Consider the following 23,553-nt stretch of genomic DNA (forward strand, 5'->3'; position numbering starts at 1 on the left):
AATTCACTGGTGAAACAGTGCCTCTTTCTGCTCCCTATTAATTTCACCCTCAGTGCAAGTGAATGACCCAACTAAATCAGCTCAAGCTGATTTCTGGTTTTTCACTGTTCTGAAGGAAGCATCTGCTTTGAATCTGGGCCTGCCAATCTTGATTTCCTCTAGATATTGAATACTTCCAACCTGAAATAAAACCAGATGTCTTGTTTGGTTCATAAATTAGTATAGCCCAAGTACCCCAGCCCACCAATGTTTCTTTCTAGCTAGAATCATGTTTCAGAGGTGGACAGCATCACCCACAAAGTAATTCATGATGAGCAAGACTCAGAGACCAAATAATGCCAGTGAGATAACAATCCAAATTCTGCCCAGAGAGAGCTAATCACTAGGATTTCACATTAAATGTTTTTCCCTGATAACAAAAGGAATCTTTCCTTTTAGATTTATTTTCCTAGTATCCTCCAGCTCACAGCTAGGGAAGAATGAATAGGTACACATTAACAGGTTTATGCAGTTTTCCTAGTATAGGGAGAAATATATTTAAGCATATTGTATATGTAACATGAAGGGCAGAGAGAAGGTATGCCCTGGCACAGATAGAACACACTGACAGTGTCCTGAAAGCTCTAAGAATAAAACCAATGCACACGAGAACACACACATGCATGTGCAGAGACAATACATTTGACAAAGGGCAGATGTTCCCACACTATTTCTTCCCTATCAGCAGGGTTCAAACCCTCTCTTATTTCAGTTTAAGAGAACCCAAACAACTCCCCCTTCCAAAATCAACCAACCCCAACCCTTTAGGTGCTTTGGTCCCTTTTCAGTTGGGACCAACATTTGGGATGGGACCCTCACAACCCAGCAAAGGCTAAAACCCATCAATATCCACCTCCTTGCACTCACACAGCACATACTTACCCATGCCAGATTTGCCATCTGGATAAGTATAAACTTGCCCATTGTTCTTGATAATTGGGAGACTGGATGGCAAAGGAGCAACCTCCTCCTCACTTTCATCTGAGCTGGAGCTGCTGCTGGTGTCCTCACTACAACTATCATAACCGTCAAACATCCCGAACGAGTCTCGGCGCTTCCTTTCCACACGGGAACTATGTTCTGTCTAAAAATTAAAAATAACCAAACAACAAAAAAAACCCAAAGAATAGCAGAATGATCTGAATGTAAAGATTTCAAAGTCAAGCTTAAAAAGTTTCACAGGTCAAAAGCAGGTATTTTTAGGCACTGCTGTATCAGGACAGACATAAGCAATGTATTGCCAATTATATGAGCATTGGTATAATGAAAATTGGCCAATTTTTGGTGTTGCGATATATAGGAAGAAAAAAAAAAAAAAAAAACTCATGATCCACTGAGAATACACAGGAGCCATCCATACATTTAATTTCCTTGATATCTTTAGGGTTCATTAAGCCTGATGTGCTGAACACTGACAGCCACACGGATCTTATATGCAAATGAGCACATTCCAGATGGCTGCAGCCAATTCCACTAAAATTCATTCATTTGAGAAAGCTGGGCAGAGAAAAGACAGTTCAATCAAGAGGGCACTTATACCACAGGAACAGGAATGAGAGGCTCTTTGCTCTCATTGGCTTGTGGGGTTATCCATAAATCACTCAGCTCCCCTATGAATCCGTGACTCCTGTGTGAAGCAGGAACACCTCTCCAGCTCACAGGGCTGTTCTGAGGATTAATACATTAACCATTATGAAGAGCTCAGTTACTATGGCAATAGGGTCTGTACAAATGCTGAAAGAGAGAAAGGTGACTAATTTGCCACTGTCATATACAAAAAACATATATAATAGTTTAAAAAAGTCTGAAGCAGGATAAAACCACAATTTTGAAGAAGGCATGAGAGTTAAGCAATTTCCAGCAAAGAAATTAAAGAAGCAAGAGATGAACTGATGTACTTTTTCTGAGGCACATCCACCACATGCATTTGGATACAGTGACAATCTTCACTTTATTAATAATATCTTACACAGCTCTACTGAAACAAGGCTACTCCTATGTGAGCTGCCCTCATTGAGCTAAGAAAATATTTTATGCTTCATATTATTTCCATAACCTTACACAGTATCCACTAAGTTTGAGAAGAAATAACAAATAAAGAGAAAACTAAGAAATTCTACAATAAAAGCACAAGTTAGGGGAATGAAGTACAGACAAGCAAAGAGAAGAAAAAATAAGAAAGCCTTTGGCTCAACTTCCTTTTCCAGGAGCTAATTTTATTTAAAAGTCAGTGTAGACAGAAAAGCAATGTGATTGGGGTTTTCCTTCCTAAATTGCATTTGAATTCACAGCTTCAAGATTTCATCACAATTCCCTAAATCCCTTTCCTTGAGCATATGCCTGAATATCTTTATTGTTAGATCTCATTCAAGCCTTTTTCTGCCATGCTATCCCTTTATTATATTATAGTCTCCTTTGCAATCTAAATAAATCATATTATGGAAGAATTTCCTAGTAGGTACAAAGGAAAACTGATTTCCACACTGACCCAATCCTAGCATGCAATTATTAAAAAATCCAGTTCTCTAAAAACCCAGTAAGCACAAAAGGTTATGCAACAAGGCAAACACTTTTAACACACTTACAGTAGTTCTGAAACAAAACAAAAAAAAAAATCAGTGTAATGTTAATTATGAATATACTCTTCAGAAAAAAAAAATTAAATCAGGGTGCCCAGGGGTTGTTTGCCAGAGGAAGTGCTGAGCCATGGCAAAGCCCAGAGCTGCCCTGTGCTGGCAGCAGTGTCACTGCCCTGTGTCACCTGTCCCTGTGCCATGAGCAGTGACTTGTTTGAGTGCACATGTGTGCAGCTGAAGGCAGAGGATGAGTGCAATGTTGCCATGGATACAGTGTCCTGCCAGCACTGCCAGGGATTTTCAGAGAAGATGAACACTAGTCATCTTCCTCAAGATTTCAGGAGCTCCTTCTTATCTCACAGCATTTAAGCTCCCTTGACCACAGTCTCTGCTAAGATACAAAGTGTGATTCCATAGGAACCATTCCCAGCAGTACTCCCAGAGCACTTGGATGCTTACAGGATTTTATGGACAGACACTTGTGGTGTTTCAGAGCCCAGGGAGGATCTCCCTCATCCTCTTCAAGTCAGCTGGTCTGATTTCACTAGATTAGGGTCTCATCCCATACCAAGGCATGATTCTATGGTTTCAGCCCTCTTATGGAAGCTGCAGTGCAAGCCAGTCTCAGGATATCCCACCCCAGAGCTGCAGGGGGGTAACTTGGCTCATTTCAGTGGTCTGAAATGCTGCTGGTACTCAGAAGGAATTGAGGTGCAGCCCATTCCCAGTCCCTCCAACTGGCCATGCCAGCTCTGCTCCCACTGCCAGGGAAGGTGGGAGAATTGGGAAGCTGGGGGCAAGGTGAAGGACCAGTAGCTGAAGCACAGGGCAAGGTGACCACCACAACAGGGAACCCCGGGCTCTTTTTGTTGCTATTTTGCATCAGTTCCAATTCAGAACCTCAATATTACTGCTAAGCTCTCTTTGCCAAAATAGGAAGATAGGAAGGGAAACAGTTTCTCTTTGTAAATGGAAAGTTGGGTGCTCAATTTGGAAAAAATAATTCTTCAGCATTTTACAATTTCAAAAGTTGCAATCATCAAGTTTTTAACTACACTGTTAAAATAAATTTCATGTATTACCTTTCCATTTACTTAATATTTAGCCAAACTGTTCCAATTCAAAACTACTGAACATCAAATCTGCAATTCAAACCAGCAGCTTTGCTTACTGTTTTAAAATAACACTGTAGCTTTTATAAAACATTTATATCCCTATTTTCACCAGATGACCACATTTACCAGATAATTTATGCAGGAAGTTATTAATGTTAATTTGTAGTTATTACCTGAAGTGCAATTGAGGAAACTACTCAAAATGTTTTATGAGATTTCAAAAAGGCAGAGTTTGCAGGAAAGAAAACTCCAACAAAATACTTTGTATGCAAAAGTAGGTGAAAGTTAAGGAAGATGATATACAAATATCTATGGTGGAATTTTATTAGAGCAGATCAAAACACTTCTATTTTGATAAACACCACAGAGGTTCTTTTTAACCCATGTTGAAAAACAGCATTTGTGGACATAAGTGAACATGAGGAAGTTTCAATAACTCTTCCTGCAGAATACAGATGAACAAAAAAGGAGCTCTAACATCTGGAAGTGAAAAAAGTTGGAGCATTGCTCTGAATTCAAAGGTCAGAGATACATCCTTATAAAAAGGACACACAGAGTTATAAACAAGATAAAGCAGCAGCTTTAGTACAGCAGCAGCCTGCAGTCCCTGCTCAGTTCTTGCTAACTGGTTTCACCTTTTTCTTCTGAAAATTATGAACAAAATTTCCCCCTTTCTGATTTTCTAGGGCCTCAGTCTTTTTCCAGAAGTTCTCAACCAGAATCTCACCAGCAGTTCCTGAAGTGCTGGTGGCCCCTAATGGTGAGCTTCATCAGAGATACCAGGAAATTGGAACCATCTACCTTTGGCACACATTCCCTGTCCCTTTGTTGTCACCCCTCCTATCTTTGGAAAAGGCAAAAGGAAAACCCAGAACATGACAGGTCAAAGAACTTCATCTCATCCCTGAGGTGATGGAACAAGCCATGTTGGGAGTCATCTCTAGGCATGTGAAGGACAAGCAATTCTTGATGAGTCCATTGAGGCTCCACAGACAACAGCAACACCTTGTCTGTCTGCACCAGCCTCTCCTCACAGCACCTGCAGGGTCTTGGATTCAAAAATGTGCAAAAAACCCCCACCAACCCTCAACTCTACATCAAACCAGTTTCCTACTCTTCACAGCTGGACTTAGCACCAAAAATGATGCTGAGGAGATTGTCTTTTTTCCTCAAAAGACAATCTGATCAGTGTTCAGCCTCCTGTCTATCCACAGAAACTGCTTGGAGCAGGAGCCTGGCTTGCTATAAAACAGAACCTGGCAGCTGGTTAATGCCAAAAAAGCAGCAGCTTGAGTAACTACTGCACTAATAGAGTCTATCTGTACATTAAGCAGAAGTAATGCACAAACAAAAGAACAAGACAAACTTTCAGGCATTCTGGCTAAGGCTTATTTTCCTAATAAGATTACTGGTTCCTCAACAGAGGTTTTTAGTCAGAGCACTGTGAAACAGTGTGAGCAGCTCTGGCAAATTACCCTGTACTATTTGCTTGGGGGGTTTCTTGCATACTTTTCTTTTTTGAAGGCATGGGTGGAGAAAGGAACTCATAAGAACTGCTTTCTTATTCTGCCCAACTTCCCATTTTCCTGTTCTTCCCCTCCTCCCTGTGAATACTTGACAACAGAGTATTTTTAAGAGATACTCTTAATTAAGCATTACATAAGGCAAATGGTATGAAAAAGAATATAGTTAAGGAAACTGGTTTCCCTGAGAGTAGGAAGACAATTCTTAACAAATAAAAAATAAACAGTTTCTCACTCTCAACATACATTTTTACATATATATACATACACACACATTGAATTTGACCAACACATTATAGCATCCATTCTTTGAATACAGTAACCACTCTCGTAACACAAAAAAGTGGGCATCAAGAGTGAGAAATCCATGGGAAAAAAAACCATTTCATGTTATTTAGAAATCAAACACTCAGGGAATGGCTTTAACATCTTTATGAAGACTGTGCTCAAGTATTGGCAAAATTTATACAAAATACTTTTGAAGGTAAAAATTTTCAAGAAAAACGCCCCATTATTATGCAACCAAGCCTCTTGCCCCCAGATAAGTGCAGCTGGCCAACAGGAGGATGATCCAAAACAGCCACAGAAAGGTTTCAAACCACTCCAAGTGGTTGCTGCTACTTTTGAATTCAATCTAGAGCTTGAATTCAGAATGGCAGCAATTTGGAGCTTGGAATCCAAGAGATGTAGCTCAGCAAAGGTACAACAGCACTTGAACAGAGGCATCACTTCCTATATTCAGCTCCAATCCCCCAAACAGGACAGAACTATGGACAGATGGGATCTGAGGCCAAGGTCAACAACACAACCTTCAAGCCAAGGGTCTGTCATTAGACAGATTTACTTTAATTGCATATCCTTAATGGATCCAAGAGTATTTCCAAGTTAGACTTAAATGTGATGAATTTGTTTCCAGAAGTTCACTAATGCTTTATGCTACGAACTTCATTTCAGCTCTAGATGTTAATGAAACACTACAATGAGACTAATTTATTACAACTCTTCTGAATGCAAGTTGGCCAAAATAATTTACAGTAGAATAGTAGCTTGTCCCTGTGGAACTGAAGCCTAATTGTACCTCAGAACATGACCAAAAAAGAAAATTCAAGTATGGTACCAATTTAAAGAAAACACACTTTCAGCTTTCATTAAAAACAAACAAACAAAAACCCCCAAAGCTAAACATCTTGGGATTCCTGGAAATCAGAACCAACCAAACTTACTTTTTTTATATAAGCAACTCACCTCTATCTGGAAATGTGCCTTCCACTCTTATTATAAGTAAAATCTCTGCTGGAAAATTACAGAAATGTTTTTTCCTGTCTCTTCATTTGCTATGTATGACAGCATTTTGTCTGAAGCCAGTTTCTGCTGTTTGCCAATGGTTTTGTCCATAGCCTCTTCCCCAGGGGGTTTCACACAAGAGGGGAGACTCTTTCATAAAAAAATATATCACATTAGCAGGAAATTTTGGAGGGGGGTGTGATGATTAATATGTGAAATATCTGAGTTTTGATAAAACTAGAAATCTTTTACAAACTCCATTATGTTTCTACAAAGCCCTTACAGGAGTATCTGGAAGAGGCAAATATTTTACTTTAAACACTGTGTTACCATTAAAACAAACAAACAAACAAAAACAAGAATTCAAATAAAATAACAAATTTAAGTGCAAAGAACCCCAAAACCACCACCAACCCAAAACCAAAGTCTTCAACACCTGAATTCATTTCACGTGCTCAGAGCCAGGTTCAGCAAATAATCCCACATGCCCAGAGTGTACCAACTTACCTGAGAAATGAAGGAATGCAGTAGTGGTTTTCAGAAGATATGAAAAGCCTTGCAAAATTAAATCAAATTTTAGAAGGGAAGAGAAATGAAAGCCAATGAGAGGGAACTTCTGTGCATGTCACCACTGCTGCCAGAGGCACCTTGCTCTTTAGGGAACAATGAGGAGAATTCTTCCAGTTTGCAATATTTCTGCACGTGCACAAGCCCACATGTTCTCCAGAACAATACCTGAGCTATTCCTGGAGACAGGATCCCTCTGCAGAGTTTCCTATAGCCTGCATCACACACTTGCTCAAACGATGCCTAAGCTGAAGAAATGACTAAAGACAAACGACCTGCCAAGTTTTATTGCCTTCTTAAGAGAATACATTGCTTTAGCTCGCATTAAAGGCTCCAGATTAGACTTATTCCATTCCTTTTAAGTCAAAATCAAACTGTCGAATACAATAAATAGGTAAATGCAGGTAGTCAAGCCTGCAAAAGAATTATTTTATTAAAATAGAAGAGATTGCCCTGCAGCGTTCAGTTTTGACTAGGTTTAGATTTGAAAAATCACAACAGTTGCCAGCTATATTTTAAAATAAATTGCTTTTTCACACACAGATTTTTTTTACCATCATCAGCATATGCTTTGTAGTCGGACTTTTAATTTTCAAGACCACGCGGGGCAGAAATTGCTACACTTTCAAACATTTCCAGCAACAACCTGAAAGTGAAACTGGTTTCACAAGTTTACTACTCCTTACAAAGGGAACAAAGTCACAATATCAGAAGTCATAAAAATTGCACGGGGAGGGGGGAAGTGGCCGCGAAGAACCCAAAACTTTTGAAGCGCTGATATTAAAGAGAACTCTCCAGCACTTAACATAAGAGCGCTGGAAAAGTGAACTTTAAAGGCTGGAAGTACAGGAGGAAGTTACTGAAAAGCCGCAGTACAGCGGAGCAGGGGGAGAAGCGGATCCGAGCGCGTCCGCGAGAAGCTCAAACTTTTCTGGGAGGAAAGAGGGAGGAAGGACAAAACGCGGCCCCGCAGAGCAACAAAGGGGCCCGGCCGTGCCGCCCCCACGTGCCCCGGGCAGACCCTCCCCGAGCGGCAGCGCGGCCCGGCCCCGCACGGCACCGGCGGTGGCTCAGCCCGCGCCGCTCCCCCCCTCAGGCGCCGGGGATTCCGCGGGGCCGCGCCTCCCGCGGGCTCCGGTACTCACCAGTTCCTTTGTGTTTTCCATCAGGGCCCTCATGGGCAGGAGCTGCTCGCTGCCTCGGCGCGCATCGCCCAGGGCGCTCGGGCGCTGCGGGTGCCCGCGGTCGGGGCCGGAGCCCGGCGGGGCGGGGGCGGCCCGGGCAGTTCAGCCGCTCCGAGCGCCGGGGAGCGACCGGGACCGACCGCGGCCGCCGGGACATCAACAACACGGGCGCACGGCTGCGCAGGCGCGGACACGCCCCCGCCAGGCTCGGGCTGCGCGGGGCGGCCCCACCGCCGTATCCCCCCACTCTGGGCGAATTCATTCATTACCGGGGGTGGGCGCTTCGCACCAAGGCGGGGAACGCGGAGGGGTAAGAGCAGCCGGGCCCACCAGCAAGTGACGGTGCGCGGGGAATGTCCCGGTGAGCACCCGATGAGCGGCCGCTGAGGGACGCGTGTTGCTCCACAGGTCGGGCGTCCCCCCCCGCGAACACGCAATGGAGCGGCCTGACCGTGGCCGCGTCACGTGGAACTCGGGATGGGCGGGGGCGTGGGGGCAAAGGGAGGTGAAGAAAGGAGTCACGTGACCGCGGGTCGCCGCCGGGGGCGGGGGCTCGGTCACATGGGCGGGGGCGGGGCGCGGCGGGAGCCAATGGCGAGCGGGGGTGGGGCTCGGCGGGAGTGACGTCACTCGCACACGTGTTCCGGTTCCGGTGCGCGATGCGGCCTCAGGCTGCCGCGGGGCGGGAGCGGGGAGCGGCAAAAGCCCCCGGAATGAAGGCGGCGAAGAAAGCGCCTAAAGCGGCCAAAATGGCCAAAAAGACGAAACCCGCGCGGAAGGCGAAGCTGGCCGCGGCGAAGCAGACGGTGGCCGCCGAGGCGGCGCGGCGCGCCCGCCACCTGAAGGCGCTGAGCTGCGCGTCGGGCGCCGAGCGGGAGCTGGAGGAGCTGGTGTTCGGCGACAGCCTCCACGTGGAGGAGGACGATCTGCTGCGGCGGCTGGCCGGGCCCCCGCGGGTACGGTACATCCCGCCCGGGCCCTGCCGGACCCCGCGGCGGCAGCGCCGGGCTCGGGGCTCGGGGCTCGGTGCGGCTCCGGGCCGGGCTCGGGGCTCGGTGCTCGGTGTGACCCCGGGCCGGGCTCGGTGCTCGGTGTGACCCCGGGCCGGGCTCGGGGTTCGGGGCTTGGGGTTCGGTGTGACCCCGGGCCGGGCTCGGGGCTCGGTGCTCGGAGCGGCTCCGGGCCGGGCTCGGTGCTCGGTGTGACGCCGGGCTCGGGGCTCGGTGCTCGGTGTGACCCCGGGCCGGGCTCGGTGCTCGGTGTGACCCCGGGCCGGGTTCGGGGCTCGGTGCTCGGTGTGACCCCGGGCCGGGCTCGGTGCTCGGTGTGACCCCGGGCCGGGCTCGGGGCTCGGTGCTCGGTGCGGCCCGGGCCGGGCTCGGGGTTCGCTGTGTCCTTGTCCTCCCCCTTCGCTCCCCGGGCTCCCAGCTCCCCGCTCACCCTGCGCTTCGCTTGTTTTCAGGTTTCTGCCGCAGAGGGGAAAGACAAACAGGAAGAATCCAGCGACTCTGAGGTAGAAAATGAAGCTAAAGGTGACTTACTGCCCAAAAAGCCGGCGTGGGTGGATGAGGATGATGAAGCCGAGGAAAAGTAAGTTCAGGTTGGGAGATGGGAATTACCTCTCACATTTGGGAGTGCTTGTAAGTGACCTTGGTTTGAACGATCTTTGTGTTCTGTGTGTTTTTCTCCTCTAGTGTTGATATGACTCATAAGTACAGGAAAGATTTAATGAAAAGTGATGCCGAGACAACACTTACTAAGAAAAAGCTGAAGAAAAGGCTTGAGGAACAGTGAGTTTCACTAATGTTTTTGTGGCTGACTATTCTGAGATGAGATCATTGATCTCCAAGGTGGGTGCCAGACTTTTCAGTGGTGCCCAGAACAGGAAGAGGAGCAGTGACCATCAACTAAAACACAAAAAGTTCCATCTCAACATGAGGAAGAATTTCTTTCAGTTTAAGGTGGCAGACCACTGGAACAGCTGCCCAGGGAGGCTGTGGAATCTCCCTCTGAGATATTCCCAACTCACCTGGACATGTTCCCATGTCACCTGCTCCAGGTGACCCTGCCTTGGTGGGGAGGATTGGAGTGGATGGTCTTCAGAGGGTTGATCTCCCTTCCAACCCAACAATTTTGTGAGCTAAAATACATTTATTTGACATTCAAAGTCACTTTGATCTTTATCCTCTGTGCTCATGTGGTATCTTCAAAGCCAGTGTTTCCTGCAGTATTTGCAGTGTTTTTAAATCACAAATTATACTAAGAATAGTAAATAAAATGTGTATTAGCATTGTCTAGACTAATTTGTTTAGTATTTGTATCAAAGTGCTCAAACTAATTTGTCTTTTGGGGAGTATACAAGAAAGAGTGAAATCTTAAAAATATTTTGAAAAGATTAAAAACTTGCATAGTGTTCTAAGTGCAAGTAATCCTGCAAAATTCTGACTGTGCTTCTTATAAGTACTTAACTCACAGAAGGAAATTACTGTCTCACAAAATCTATGTTTTTTTTCTCTACCTCTTTTCTCCTAAGGTTTCAGCAAGCCATGGGAGGAGTTCCTGCCTGGGCTGATCTAGAAAACAGGAAGAAATCCAGAAGGACTTCGAGTGATAGTAAATACATCCAATACTCTTCTGACAAGTGTTTCTGTGATTCCCTGTTCATCTTGCTAGAGGATAATTACTTTTCATGTATTCTCAGTTTCAGTAGTGTGATAATAGGCTGGATATGTCAGCTTTGTTGCTTCAGTGTGCTTTAATTTAATTAATTTCAGTGAGGAATATGTTGATTTTGTTGTGGTGTTTGTGCAATTAGCTGTTCCCATGTGCTTTGGTTTAATGAGGTGATAGTGATGAAGATGATGATCTGCTACGCAGGACTGGCAATTTCATCAGCAGCTCAGAGTCTCTGCCAAGAGGGATTTTGAAGGTAAATACAGATCTTTTCTTTCTTTTTTTCCACTTCAGTTAGACTTAAGTGCACACTTTGACTCTTGCTGTGTATAACATTAGTGATTCTGTGAATTTGTTTCTGCAGCTAGAAGCTCTAGAGGATAAGCCAATTGGACAGTTCATGTGAAAACATGAAACAATAAACTGAGATGGATTGTTTGACATAAGAATTTTTTGCACTCTAAATACCATCTTCTAGTAGGATTTCAATTTCTGCAGAGGGAGGATGGAATTCTGCCACAACTTTGAAGCTACTGAAATGATCTTTAAAAAATCAGCTTTAAATGAGTATTTCTCACTCTGTCTCCTCCAGCTATCTCAGATGAGTCAGAATGCAGCTGGTTTTACACTCATTTTTAAAGCAAGTAGAAAGGCTGCTGAGTTCAGCCTGTGTTTGCTTTGGAGCAGTTCCCTGAACAGGCTGTGTGTGCTCTGCTCACCTCACATTGCCCAAAACTTCATAACAGTGCTTGAGGTCTTGTAGCATAAAGAGTAATTGGCTTTTTATTCAGCATAAGTGATTTGTTGGGGTTTTTTTAACTGTCTGATCTGTGTTGTAGATGAGCACCTGCCCTCCTGCAAACCAGGAACGTTTTGCCAATGGCAGACTGGTGACAGTGCAGTTTCATCCTTCAGCTCAAGTTGTGATGACAGCTGGGCACGACCGCTCCGTGTCCCTCTTCCAGGTGAAGAGCTTCAGTTTGTGCTCTGCTAATGGTCATTAACACAGAACCTTCCTTCAGTTTGTGCTCTGCTAATGGTCACTAACACAGAACCTTCCTTCAGTTTGTGCTCTGCTAATGGTCACTAACACAGAACCTTCCTTCAGTTTGTGCTCTGCTAGTGGTCACTAACACAGAACATTTCTTGAGTTTGTGCTCTGCTAATGGTCACTATCACAGAACCTTTATTTGGGTTTGTACTCTGCTTATTGTCACTAACACAGAACCTTTTTTGAGTTTGTACTCTACTAATGGTCACTAACAGAACCTTTCTTCAGTTTGTACTCTGCTTATGGTCACTAACACAACCTTTTTTTTGAGTTTATACTCTGCTAGTGGTCACTAACACAGAACCTTTTTTTGAGTTTATACTCTGCTAGTGGTCACTAACACAGAACCTTTTCTTTTGAGTCTACATTGAGTGACTTTGTTGTCTCTCTTCATCTGCACCCTGGGTGTAATGTCAGTGGTTGCAATGAAAATTCCTTGGTTAAAGGCATCTTCCACCTGTGACTTCACACCAAGTACAGGTAGAATACTGGCAAAGTTTCTGTCTCAAGAGATTTTAGCTGAAGATTTGTGTTCAAAAACTTCTGGTTTGAAGGTTTGCAATGATGAGGACTAACAAGATTTTTTGTTCCTAAGTTGTTTGGAGAGCCTGCAGTGGGGGGAGCAGTCCACTTTGCTTTGAGATTGTAAAATTGCTGTGAAATCAGGTTGGGGATGGAGAGGCTGTGCTACAGGAAGATGGTCATCCTGAGATTCTCCCCTGCTTCTCTGAAAACTAAAGATCCTAATTTTACTTAGGATGTCTCAGTATCACTGAAATGGTCACACACAAGTGCAATGTGATATCCCCACAGAGCTGCAAGAAAACCCAAACCAAAGCAGATGTTTCCATTTAGAAAAAGCACAAAAGAAGTGATGATTTGAACAAAGCATGGGCAAGATGAGGAATGGAAAGAGGTGTGAGGTCTATCAGAAAGGCAGAGAGTGCCTGTTACATGGGGTGAGGAGCTAAGAATTAGATAATTTGTAGGAGAGAGGAAGAGTTTAAGGTCTCACAGTGCTGTACCTTTTACTGCTTGAGTCTCAGCTGAGAAGTTGATCTGATTTTTCTCTGTAAAAGTATTTGATATATTCCTCAATATAACAACCTGGTTTATTTCTTTCTTTTTTGAAGGTGGATGGTATAAGGAACCCAAAAATACAGAGCATCTATTTAGAGAGTTTTCCAGTTTATAAAGCTCGTTTCAGTATGGATGGAGAGCAAGTTATAGCCACTGGTACTCACCACAGAATGTTCTTTGTGTATGACATGCTAGCTGGGACTATCATCCCTATCCCAAAAGTAAGAGGTATGTGTTGCAGCTCTGAGTGTCTGGGCACAGTTGAAGCTGTCTCAAATAGGGATGGCACATGAATTTGCTTTAAAAGAATGTGCAGTGTGTTGTTGGAGGTTCTATTTTTAACTTGTCTTCAAGGAAATTAAATACTGTTAGTGTTAGTTTGTCTGGGATATTCATTTTTACATATGAGCAAGGTTGAGTTCAGCTTTTCTGTGATAGCATGAAAAGCTGGAGTCAGGTCTTGGTCATATTCATCCTACCTCTAAATGTTGTATCAATTACAAAAATCTCAAGTTTCAAATCTCTTTTTAAAGGTGTGGAGGAAAAATTTCTCAGAAACTTTGAACTGTCTCCAGATGGATCATTTATGTTGCTGATTGGGACTTCAGGTTACCTTCACTTGCTGTCCATGAAGGTACTTTCTCTGCATGGTTCATGTAGCTTCACTTCCTTGCTGCCTTTTCCCTTTTGAATCTGCTTTTTTTCTCCTCTGCAAGGCAATTTAACTTTCAGCTGAAGCCAAGCTATGACATGTACTGTGACAGCCCTCAAAAATGCACTGCTGAATCAACCCACTGCAGCTTCAGGGAATTATTTTGGACTCTCAGACTTTGTTCTGCAGCTCCATGGGGCTGGAGGAGCTCAGGGCAGTTCTGTGGGGATTTCAGCTGGAAGAAGTTATGTCAGTGCTGTATTTCAGCTGCTTGCACAAGCACTGTGCTGGCAAAAGGAGTGGAAACTGCATGGGAACAGGCACCTGGGGGTGGAAGAAATATAGGTTTGCTTTTTTGGGAGTCATGCTGGTGCTTGCTGCTGTACCCTGTTCATGAATCATGCCAAACACTGATTCATAATGCATAGAGCAATCTTTCAGCTGAATTTTAAAATGCCTTATGGTGGCAGGTGGATTTGTTTTAAGCTTTCAAAGGGAAAAATACTTTTAAAGGAGGAAGTTCAGCTTTGTATAACTCAGGCCCTTCAGTGAGGGGGCAAACAAGTGTTGGTTGATGCAGCTGCAGTTGGACTCAGGAGCTTGTGCTCTGCTCTGCAGGCACTGAAAATTGGTGCTGTTCTCTCAATGTCAGGGTAGCTAACTGAAGATTTTTGTGGGGCAGGAAACAGTTTTTCTGTAGATTTTTGGTAGAATCTCTGTCAGCATTGTTGTTCATCCTCTAGACAAAAGAACTGATCAGCACTATGAAGATGAATGGAAGGTGCACTGCCTCTGCTTTCACCCCAGACAGCAGTAAAATATACAGCTATTCAAGTGAGTATTCCAGTCATAATTCCAGTGAAATTCCATGAGTTCTTACAAGTCACTTATTGTTTTAGAAAAATAATTTTAAAGATTCATGCTAGTATCTCTCCTAAAAATACAACCGAGTGATCAATCATTAGAGAATGGAATTAACTATTTTAGTATGCCTTTAATTATTGGGTTTTTCAAAAATACCCTGTATTTGATAGTTGTAAATGAGTTTCTAGTTGTCATCTAATTAAATTTATTTTACCAAAATGTACCAAGAAAGTGATGTGTATGTGTGTTTTCTCTAATATCCTTCATTCTGCAACCAGAGGAAGGTGAAGTTTTCATTTGGGATGTGAAAAGCAGAAAGTGTCTACATAAATTTGAAGATGAAGGTTCTTTAGAAGGGAAGTGCATTGCTCTTTCAAAAAATAACCAGTATGTGGCATGTGGGTAAGTGATTGAACTTTGACAGCTTCTGCTCTCATTTTGAAGCTCTTCAGTGAACTTAGGGTTGGCTGGTGAGAGTGTAGGAACATGGTTTGGTTCTAATAAGCTTAGAGTAGACATGAATAGATGAATATTCTCTATTATGTGATCATTTACTTTTTTTCTGTGTACATATAAAATGCCATAGTACACTTAAAGCTAAGGAGTGATACTGGCATTGCTATTGCCATGTATGGGTTCAGTTAATTTTGAAATCACACTGAGTAAAATCACAAATTCTGTAACAGGAATGTTGATTGAGGGTCTTATCCCTTTTCTAGTTCTCTTCCCTGTGCTCTGAATTTGGCTCCTGCAAGGCAGCATTTTCAAAATGGCCTCAACTCAAAGCCACAGGCTGGAACTGTTACTCCAAATTTATTAAGATGCAGTTTCAGCCAGTGTCTGGATTCTTTAAAATGAAAATAGCAGATAAATGCAGGAGTACAATATATATGTTCCTAGCTCACTGTAGAAGAGGATTTTAAAGTGAGCTTATGCTACACTTATAAAAAAAGCCCCACAATAAAAAACTTGAAGTTATTTCAGGATATTTTGATACCTATCTCTCCTTGCTTTGAATTCATCCTGATAACAGGTGATCAAGGCTCTCCACAGTTGAGTCTCTTATTATATAAAGAAAATCCAAACTAGCAAAATCCTAAACCCCTCCACTAAATACTGCTATAAACTCCAAAGGAAAATCAAGCTCCAAACAAAGTATTATTACAAACTCCAGTAAATAATTGGAAATTTCATTTTCAGGTGAGAAGTGGCTATAGATAACAAGGCAATATGTACTGAAATGTTACTTTTGATTATAATCTTTGTTCATTTTGTTCTTTAGTTCATCTTCTGGAGTTGTAAATTTATACACTACTGATACCTGCCTCAAAGAAAACCATCCTAAACCAGTTAAAGCCATAATGAACCTTGTAACCTCTGCCACCTGTGTGACCTTTAATCCCACCACAGAGATCTTGGCAGTGGCTTCCCGTGACACTGATGAAGCTGTCAAATTGGTATGTTCAGCTTCTTTGTTGCAATATTTCTTTTATATCTTGTTAAAAGTACTGCTGGTGACATAGTGAAATGATATGAAGCAGGTACTGCAAAAGGTGCTGGACCAACCAGATCAGGACATGGCCAAGACACTCAGCATTTACAAGAATATAATTTTATTTTCTTTGGTAAATTTGCTGTGAGAATAACATTTTGTAGTTTAGTTTACCCTTTTAAAATGCCCTTTGGAAGTGTTTGAGGCCAGCTTGGACAGGGCTTGGAGCAACCTGGTCTAGTGGAAGCTGTCCCAGCCCATGGCAGGGGGTTGGAACTGGATGAAAAATGAAAACTTGGAGGTCCTTTCCAACCTAACCAGCCTGTGATTGTATTTCAGTGCTGTCAGTATAGCTCAGCAACAAATGGAAACTTTCAGCAGCTGGTAACTGTAGCCATCTTACTATTATTATTTTGGGGTTTTTTTGCCAGCCTTTTCAGAATTCTGGCCAACAGTGGAACTGTTGAATTAATCTGAGGATTTGTAGGCCTGAGAATTGCAATAATTGGTTCCATGGTGTGTTCCCTGCTCCTTTTCTCCAATTCTATATGTAAAGTCATATAGGGTAGCAATATAACTGAACATTTGAACTTAAATTATTCATGTGTAGTTTATTAATTTTTAGTGGTTTTTTCCCTAACTTTAAATTCTGTCCTATTTCTCAATAGGTGCACCTTCCTTCATATACTGTATTCTCAAACTTCCCAGTGTTCAGAAGAAAACAGATTTATCTTGCTCAATCAATGGACTTCTCTCCCAGAAGTGGATATTTCTCTGTAGCCAATAACAAAGGCAAAGCTTTGTTATTTAGGTAGGTACTAAGTTAATTAATCCCAGATTACATGTTTGTGTTCTGTAAGATGGGGCAGATGACTGTAAGTGATAAAGTGATTCCTGATCTGAATTTCACCTGGTGAGTTACTGGAGGGTGGAGTTGGCTTTCCCTGCTGGAGAACAACCCCTGCTCTTTGTTTGATTATGCAATACACTCTGTTTCCATACTTTTTTATTTTCCTCCCCTGCTGGTGTGGTCAGGGGCTAATTCTAAACAGGAATGTTTATTTTTTCAGCTCACAAGTTCATGGTGCTTGAAAAACTGCTGAATTTTAAGATGAGATTTTTAATGATTTACCAAGAGCCACAGGGAAAATTTATAGAAATATTCCTAAATATGAATAAATCTAGTGATTTGTCCTTTATTTGAACTTGAACTGCATATTATAATGGCACTTAAGTGATTCTAGCAGGTGGATGTTTCTATCTTTCACTACATTGAAGTTTCAGATCAGCTGAGGATACTCAGTGACACTGCTGAAGAACTGTTCCTTCTTGGTGTTGTCCCCTCAACAGATTACTGAGTTTTACATCTCTCATTTTTTTTTTCTTTAGGCTGAAACATTATTCATCCTTCTGAAAGAAGATACAGCAGAAAATGAATCAGTAACTGAGGTAAAAATAGCATTAGAACTGTTCACACTCTTGTCCTGTGGAGCCTCAAAATTTTCATTTTGCTGCCTCCACTTCTTTACAGATGGCAGGAAGAATTTCTTACCTGTGATCTGTCCTGCCTGGGTCACTCATGGGCTGGGGTAGGACTGGCCTTGTCACTCTCAGCTTTTCTGACAATGCAGCAAGTTGATAGTTCAGATAAAACCACTGTCAGCCAGAGTGAGCTGATTATATTTAAATCAAACTCAGCAATGCTGATAAACAGCTGCAGCCTGGCAGGGGCTTGGCTTGATCCTGTTTTGGAATATTGTGAGCCCACACAAGTCTGTATCATTTCAGATTCCCATTACCTGAATTTATTATTCATGTATATAAAATTACTGAAATTTGAAGCATAGTTTATGTGCAGATATGATTTTATTGTGCACTTAAATGTCTACTTGGGAAACTGGAAAGACTTGTAGCCTTGACAGTAAAACAGTAGATTGACAAAAACTCTGTTAATGAGGGGAGGCTGAACTTGTTCTGACTGCTGCATGTTTAAACTTGCATAGAACTTTGTGATGGCTCAGTGTTTGGAAAATACTAACAAAATTATCTCTACTGGTCTTTCCCCAGGTGTAGTAACCTGCAGGTACAAGGATGCTGATAAAATCAATTTTTTTTTTTTTAATATGGAAGCTACAAAATATTAATAGAATATCTATGTTTTTTTAAAGAGTTTATTTGTTTGTTTGTTTAAAATAAATATACCTGGTAAGTTTCCTGGCACCTTGTTTCAACTTATTCCAATGCTTTCATGTAAGGTCACAAATAAGATTTTATTGCTTTATTGTCTCTTGCTGTCACTGAAATTCCCACCAGGCACACAGGCAGGGGAACACTGAGGTCACCCATGGCCAGGCACAAGTTGTCATGGAGGGTTTTGCCAAGATCATTCAGACCTTTTGCTTGGGTTGAGGGATGATCCATCCAGTGGTTTTGGTAGGGCAAGGAGCAGCCAGGGGTGCAGGTCTGGGTTTATTTGGTCAGTCTCTCTCTTTCCAGTTTTTCAATATACATTTCAATGGAGAGTTTGGAATATCATCTCTCACTTTGGCTTTAGGAGAAACCTGTCCCATATTCAATAATTACAAATATACCTCTGAAAGTCATAGGGGTGTTTATGGGGAGGGGGAAATGGGGAAGAGGAGACTGCCAAACCAGCAGTCACTAAAACTGACACAAGAGGGTGCCACCAGTCCACAAATGGGATCTCAGCCCCTGACACAAAATTAAAGCAGCTCCAAAACCCCAGCAAACAATCATGCTCCAATACTGTCAGCAAAAGAATTGCTATATTGTGGGCATCCCCATGTTGATATGCTGGAAAACTCAAATCAACCACCACTCTCAAATGAACACTCTCAGAATTCAAGAAGAATTCAAAGGAATTAACTAAACTTCACCACAAAAGCAACTCCAGGTGAGGCCAGGGCTGGCCTTCAGTTGTAAATGGAAGCTGTTTGTTATTTTCTTTCTTCATTCTTCTGCCAAAGTCAAGATGGTGGCAGCCTGTGCTACTAGAAAGTGGTGCAATGATTTTTCTTTAAACTACAAGCTTAGCTTGATACAAGGATTCCTGATACCTCCTGGGACAACCTCTGATACTTTCTAGGGGACTTGGGGAAACTCTGACCATTGGGAGACAGGAGATGAGCCAAACCCTGGGAGATGCTCCCACCCTGGGATGATGACTTCACCCAAACCCACCCCAGGGGTCCTCCCTGGCCTCCCCCTCACCTGGGCTTCTGCAAGGTGACACTGGGTGATGTCAGACAGCTGGATCTCCATAGTCTGCCCCAAGAATTCCCACATCCCAGCACAGCATTTGCTGCTCCACAGGGGTAAAATCTCCTCCAGTCTGGGGTTTACTCAGGGATGATCTTATCACTCTCTACAGCTCCCTGAAAGGTGGATGTGGTCAGATGGGTTGGTATCTTCTCCCAGGCAGCCACTGACAGAACAAGAGGACACAGTCCTAAGCTGCACAAGGGTAAGTTTAGGTTAGATGTCAGGAAAAAAATTTTCACTGAAGGAATAATTGGCTGCTGGAATCATCTACCCAGGGAGGTGGTGGAGTCACCATCCTTAGACATGTTAAAAAAAGGACTGGACATGGCATTGTCAGTTATTGTTCCTTGTCAATAAAGTGAATTCCTGCAGTCTTGAGGGGTAGGTCTGATAATTACAGGCTGTGACATGCACAAGGGTAGAAAGATCACCCAGCAGCTGGCAAAAAAATCTAGAAGGAACTGTCCAAGAGAATTTTCATCTGCAATGACTTGCAGGCTGCAAAACTCAAATGGTAATTTGAAAAAAAGTGTTCAATAGCATGCATCCAGCATTGGACCTGTTGCTGAAATAATTAATTAATGCTGTGTTGCTTCTCTGAACTTGGGATGTGGCAGTAAAAAGTGTCTCATTACAATTCACACAGAGCTGTGCAGTGTGTTCCCTCCTCTCCTACCTCTGCCTGAAAGAAGCTGAATGAATACCTCTGGAACTTGCACTTAAAATTAGCCAGAGTAACTCACTGATTTGTTTGAACATATCCTCCAGCAAACAGATCCTCCATCAAATCATGTCTTCACCTCAGAGCAATTAAACCAGTGGAACAGGACTTCACCTGAATGTGTTTGCTGCTCTAATCCTGTCTTTGCCATATGCTGATTTCCCCCAGAGGGAAGATGCAAGATTTTCCAAATAGAATAATAAATGAGTGGGTGTTTGAGCTCTGAAAGGATGTGAAACCCTGAAGCTGGAGTAGCTGATTTGGTATTTTACTTGCAGTGAGTAGCCCAAACATTTCCCAGCATGTTTTCAGCTGGGAACCTGTGTGTGCTTATGCACAACATCACCAAGAGCAAATGAAGGTGAAGCACAAATGACAAATTAATGAAGAGGTCAGGCTTCTGCTATCCCACTCTCCCAGCTGTGGAAGGTTTTATTAACTTTTAAATGCAGTAATTAAGGTGTTTCTGGCAGGAAGGGGAACTCATGCCCAGATCCTCTTGCCCCACATGGGCAGTGTTTTTGGCAGCCAAGGCAGATACTCCTCACAAGGACACACAGCCCTGCTCCTGCCATAAAACAGCTGCTTTATCCTGGTCAGATGCAAGGGGATGTTATTTGGATGCATTTCTGTACAAGGAGGATGCAGAAGGGCTGGCAAAGGTTGATGCTCCACCAGTGATGCACCTCAAGGCTGCAGTTCAGTGTGAGGAAATGCTCAAGGAGAGGGGAAACCTCATTTTCTTCTACTGCTTATAGATAGCAAGATTTCCAGACCCAGGGTGTCTCTGGGCAGCAGTATTTCAGTTATATATTCAGCATATAACTGTAAAAATGGTAGAAGAGCTGGTCCCAGAGGCCTGGGGTGGTGCTGAGTGTGTGTCCAGCTCCTGTTTCAGTAAAACCAGCATGGCCTGTGGCTGCTCCAGGATGATGCTTTAAGGAATCCCCAAATTCATAAGTTTTTTCAGCCTTTTTCCCCAATCTATCCTCTGGGAACCCCTCTGTGCTTTCAGGCAGACTCAGAGAAGGCTGCAGGAAGTCTCTGGCTCAACAATGCCCTTAATCTAAAAACATGAGGCACATAATTCCTGTTACCACTCATAACAACCTTAAACCTGTGCAAAGTTAACCAGTGGCTTTAATGGGGCTACTCTCCATGGAGATTATGTTCCTGATGAGCTTGTCACTGCTTCATTACTTTACTCTCTTCATAGTTTTCCTGCATTTTGATACCAAATGATCCCTTGCTCTCAAGGACACAGAGCACATGTTTCTTTGAAGCATGTGACAATATCACTTATAGACACAATTTGCTTTATAAGAGAGATCAGCCTAGTAGGGAGGACCAGATGAGAAAATATGTAAAAATTTAGTTTAGTAAATTTTTATGGTAATGCATTCATATATATTGTGATGAAAGGGGAGAGATTGATACACTCCAGCTAGTAGCATATACTTCATTAACTTTATTAGGCAAAATTACTTTAGACTTCACTGTTTATTCCCTGCCCAGAGAAGTATCACAGCACTTATAAGCACCATTAATTGCCAGAGGATATGCTTGCACACATGCAGTAGAAGTGAGATCACTCTAAAGAACTCAGATGTATATATTTATTTTATACATGGGAGCTGCTGCTGCAAGTGCTGAATTTGGTCACTCTGCATGCAGCCAGTGACCCTGCAGGTCCTGTAGCCTGGTTTTAGCCCTGCTGCATCCACAATGTGCTTTGAGCTGGGATGTTTAGAATTGCACCTGGGTGCAGTTCTTTCTGGCAGTATTTTGGTGATGTGGTCCCTCTAAAGCTAAAAGAGCAGTGGATGGTTTGTATGCACAAAAAAGGCCTCCTACTTTGTCAGAAGAAGGCTTGTCTTAGCTCTGCAAAGGAGCATTGTGATTTTTTGTGCAAATAACTGGGAAAATTTAGTTGAAAAACACCCAAAACCCATGTCAAGTTTTTAATAAAAAGAGCCTTCTGGTGCTCTTACTCAGAAGAACCATATGCAGAGTAGTTGGTGTGGGTAAGTGCTCTCTGTGCTGCACTCTGCTACCCCAGAGAACAAGATGTTCTTTGAGGTTCAAACCAAAATTTAAATACTTCAGTTGTTCTCCTTGTCTAATACTGTGTAAAAACACACAGCTCTGATATGAGGCATTCCTCCCCCACCTTTTCCCCTTCTCTGCTCAGGCAGAGATTCTAGTAAATCTTGATCCAACTGAACAGAAACATGATTTTTTTTTTTTTTTTTTTTTTAAAGGGAGGAGGGAAATAGTTAACAGACCTTGTAACAGAATTTTGTTCTTATCTGCACTCCTGTGGGATTGGGCTGTTGGGGTTCCCTGGTCCAGCAGCCTCACCCAGGGGCTCTGCTCTGCCATTCCTGATTGTGCCAACTGCTACAAAGAACTCATTTGCAGGGCTAAATCCTTTTCAGCATGATAAATTCTATTTCCCCCCTGCTACATCATTACTTTCCAACCTCACTTTTTCCTTTTTAATATAACTAAGCCAAGTGGGATAAAACAAGGAGTAGGTTTCTACACTCCAGGTAAAATTTAGAGCTTTTTAAAAGCTCCTATGGCTTAGGATGTTAATTGTAACCTGGGACTAGAACTAGAACTAGTAAATCTTTAATAACCTCATGTGCTGCTGCTGGAAAAGGGGGAAAGATTGAACAGTCTGTTCCCCTGAACAACCCACTGTGATGTCCCTTGGCACCAGCTTGGTGATGTCACAAAACTCGGGATGTAAAAAAAAAAAAAATTAAAGCAGTGCAAGGCATGCATATATGGGCAAGGACTGTCTCCAGATTTCTCCAGTGTTCAAGCAAAATTTGATTTTTTCATGGTGAGACAAATGGGAGGGCAAGAGTCATGGATCATTCTAGGAAGGGGTGGGGGACCTCAGCTGGGGAAAGAACTCTGTTCCATGGCCGGATTTAATTCTCCTCTGCTTTTCCTGGGGCTTATCTTGTTTGTATGCACAGAGACAAAAATCCTTTTTCAGCTTCTCCCCTGAATTCCTTTCCCTTGTATAATTTTACTGTGTATTTAAGGAGCATCTGCAAATCCAGCCTCAGACCAGAACTCCTTTGCTGTAGGCAAGCACAAAGAAAAAACAAGTTGTCTGCCCCAAAAAGATTTGCAAGGTTATGTTTTTGTAAAAATAAATCCATTTTCCTTAACTTTGTTTTTCATTCTGAGGTGGTAAAGTAATATATTCTGCTATTTAATAGTTAGATACTAGAGTCATTTGAAGAGTATGAAAAGGGGTTAAAAAATTGCAACAATCTTCTAAAAACTGAAAATAAGCAGGTTTCATGACCCAGCAGAATAATTCAGAGAGAATCAAGTGATACATGGCAGAGATAAGACATCTGATGAACAGCTCCAGTACTGGAGGGCAGATGATGTCAGCTTCATTTGCAAGTAATTGTTTTTGTACAT

General features: G+C 42.8%; 2 protein-coding genes across 2 annotated transcripts in view; one reads left to right on the plus strand and one right to left on the minus strand.

Moving 5' to 3' along the window:
* Positions 1–8,424, minus strand: part of MBTD1 (mbt domain containing 1) — a 35,018-nt gene extending 26,594 nt beyond the window's left edge. Inside the window, 2 exon segments of the mRNA XM_079323576.1 lie at positions 922–1,123; positions 8,250–8,424. Coding sequence (XP_079179702.1) covers positions 922–1,123; positions 8,250–8,282 — 235 coding nt within the window. The 5' untranslated portion in view covers positions 8,283–8,424.
* Positions 8,425–8,901: 477 nt separating this feature from the next.
* UTP18 (UTP18 small subunit processome component) lies at positions 8,902–18,334 on the plus strand. The gene is made up of 14 exons (XM_079323795.1): positions 8,902–9,244; positions 9,751–9,878; positions 9,983–10,078; positions 10,822–10,901; positions 11,132–11,217; positions 11,801–11,926; positions 13,146–13,320; positions 13,626–13,726; positions 14,488–14,578; positions 14,887–15,010; positions 15,891–16,065; positions 16,769–16,911; positions 17,490–17,549; positions 18,168–18,334. Exons 1-13 carry the CDS (start codon positions 8,948–8,950, stop codon positions 17,512–17,514), a joined length of 1,647 nt encoding a protein of 548 aa, XP_079179921.1. The 5' UTR covers positions 8,902–8,947; the 3' UTR covers positions 17,515–17,549; positions 18,168–18,334.
* Positions 18,335–23,553: the final 5,219 nt, after the last annotated feature.

Source organism: Erithacus rubecula, assembly GCF_903797595.1.
Source record: "Erithacus rubecula genome assembly, chromosome: 20".
Taxonomy (NCBI): domain Eukaryota; kingdom Metazoa; phylum Chordata; class Aves; order Passeriformes; family Muscicapidae; genus Erithacus; species Erithacus rubecula.

Bases quoted from the DNA above. Each gene is read 5' to 3' on its own strand.
- UTP18 (XM_079323795.1), top strand. From the start codon at position 8,948: ATGCGGCCTCAGGCTGCCGCGGGGCGGGAGCGGGGAGCGGCAAAAGCC. The intron at 15,011-15,890 runs GTAAGTGATTGA...TTTGTTCTTTAG, and splicing joins AACCAGTATGTGGCATGTGG to TTCATCTTCTGGAGTTGTAA. The intron at 16,912-17,489 runs GTAGGTACTAAG...TTTTTTCTTTAG, and splicing joins GGCAAAGCTTTGTTATTTAG to GCTGAAACATTATTCATCCT.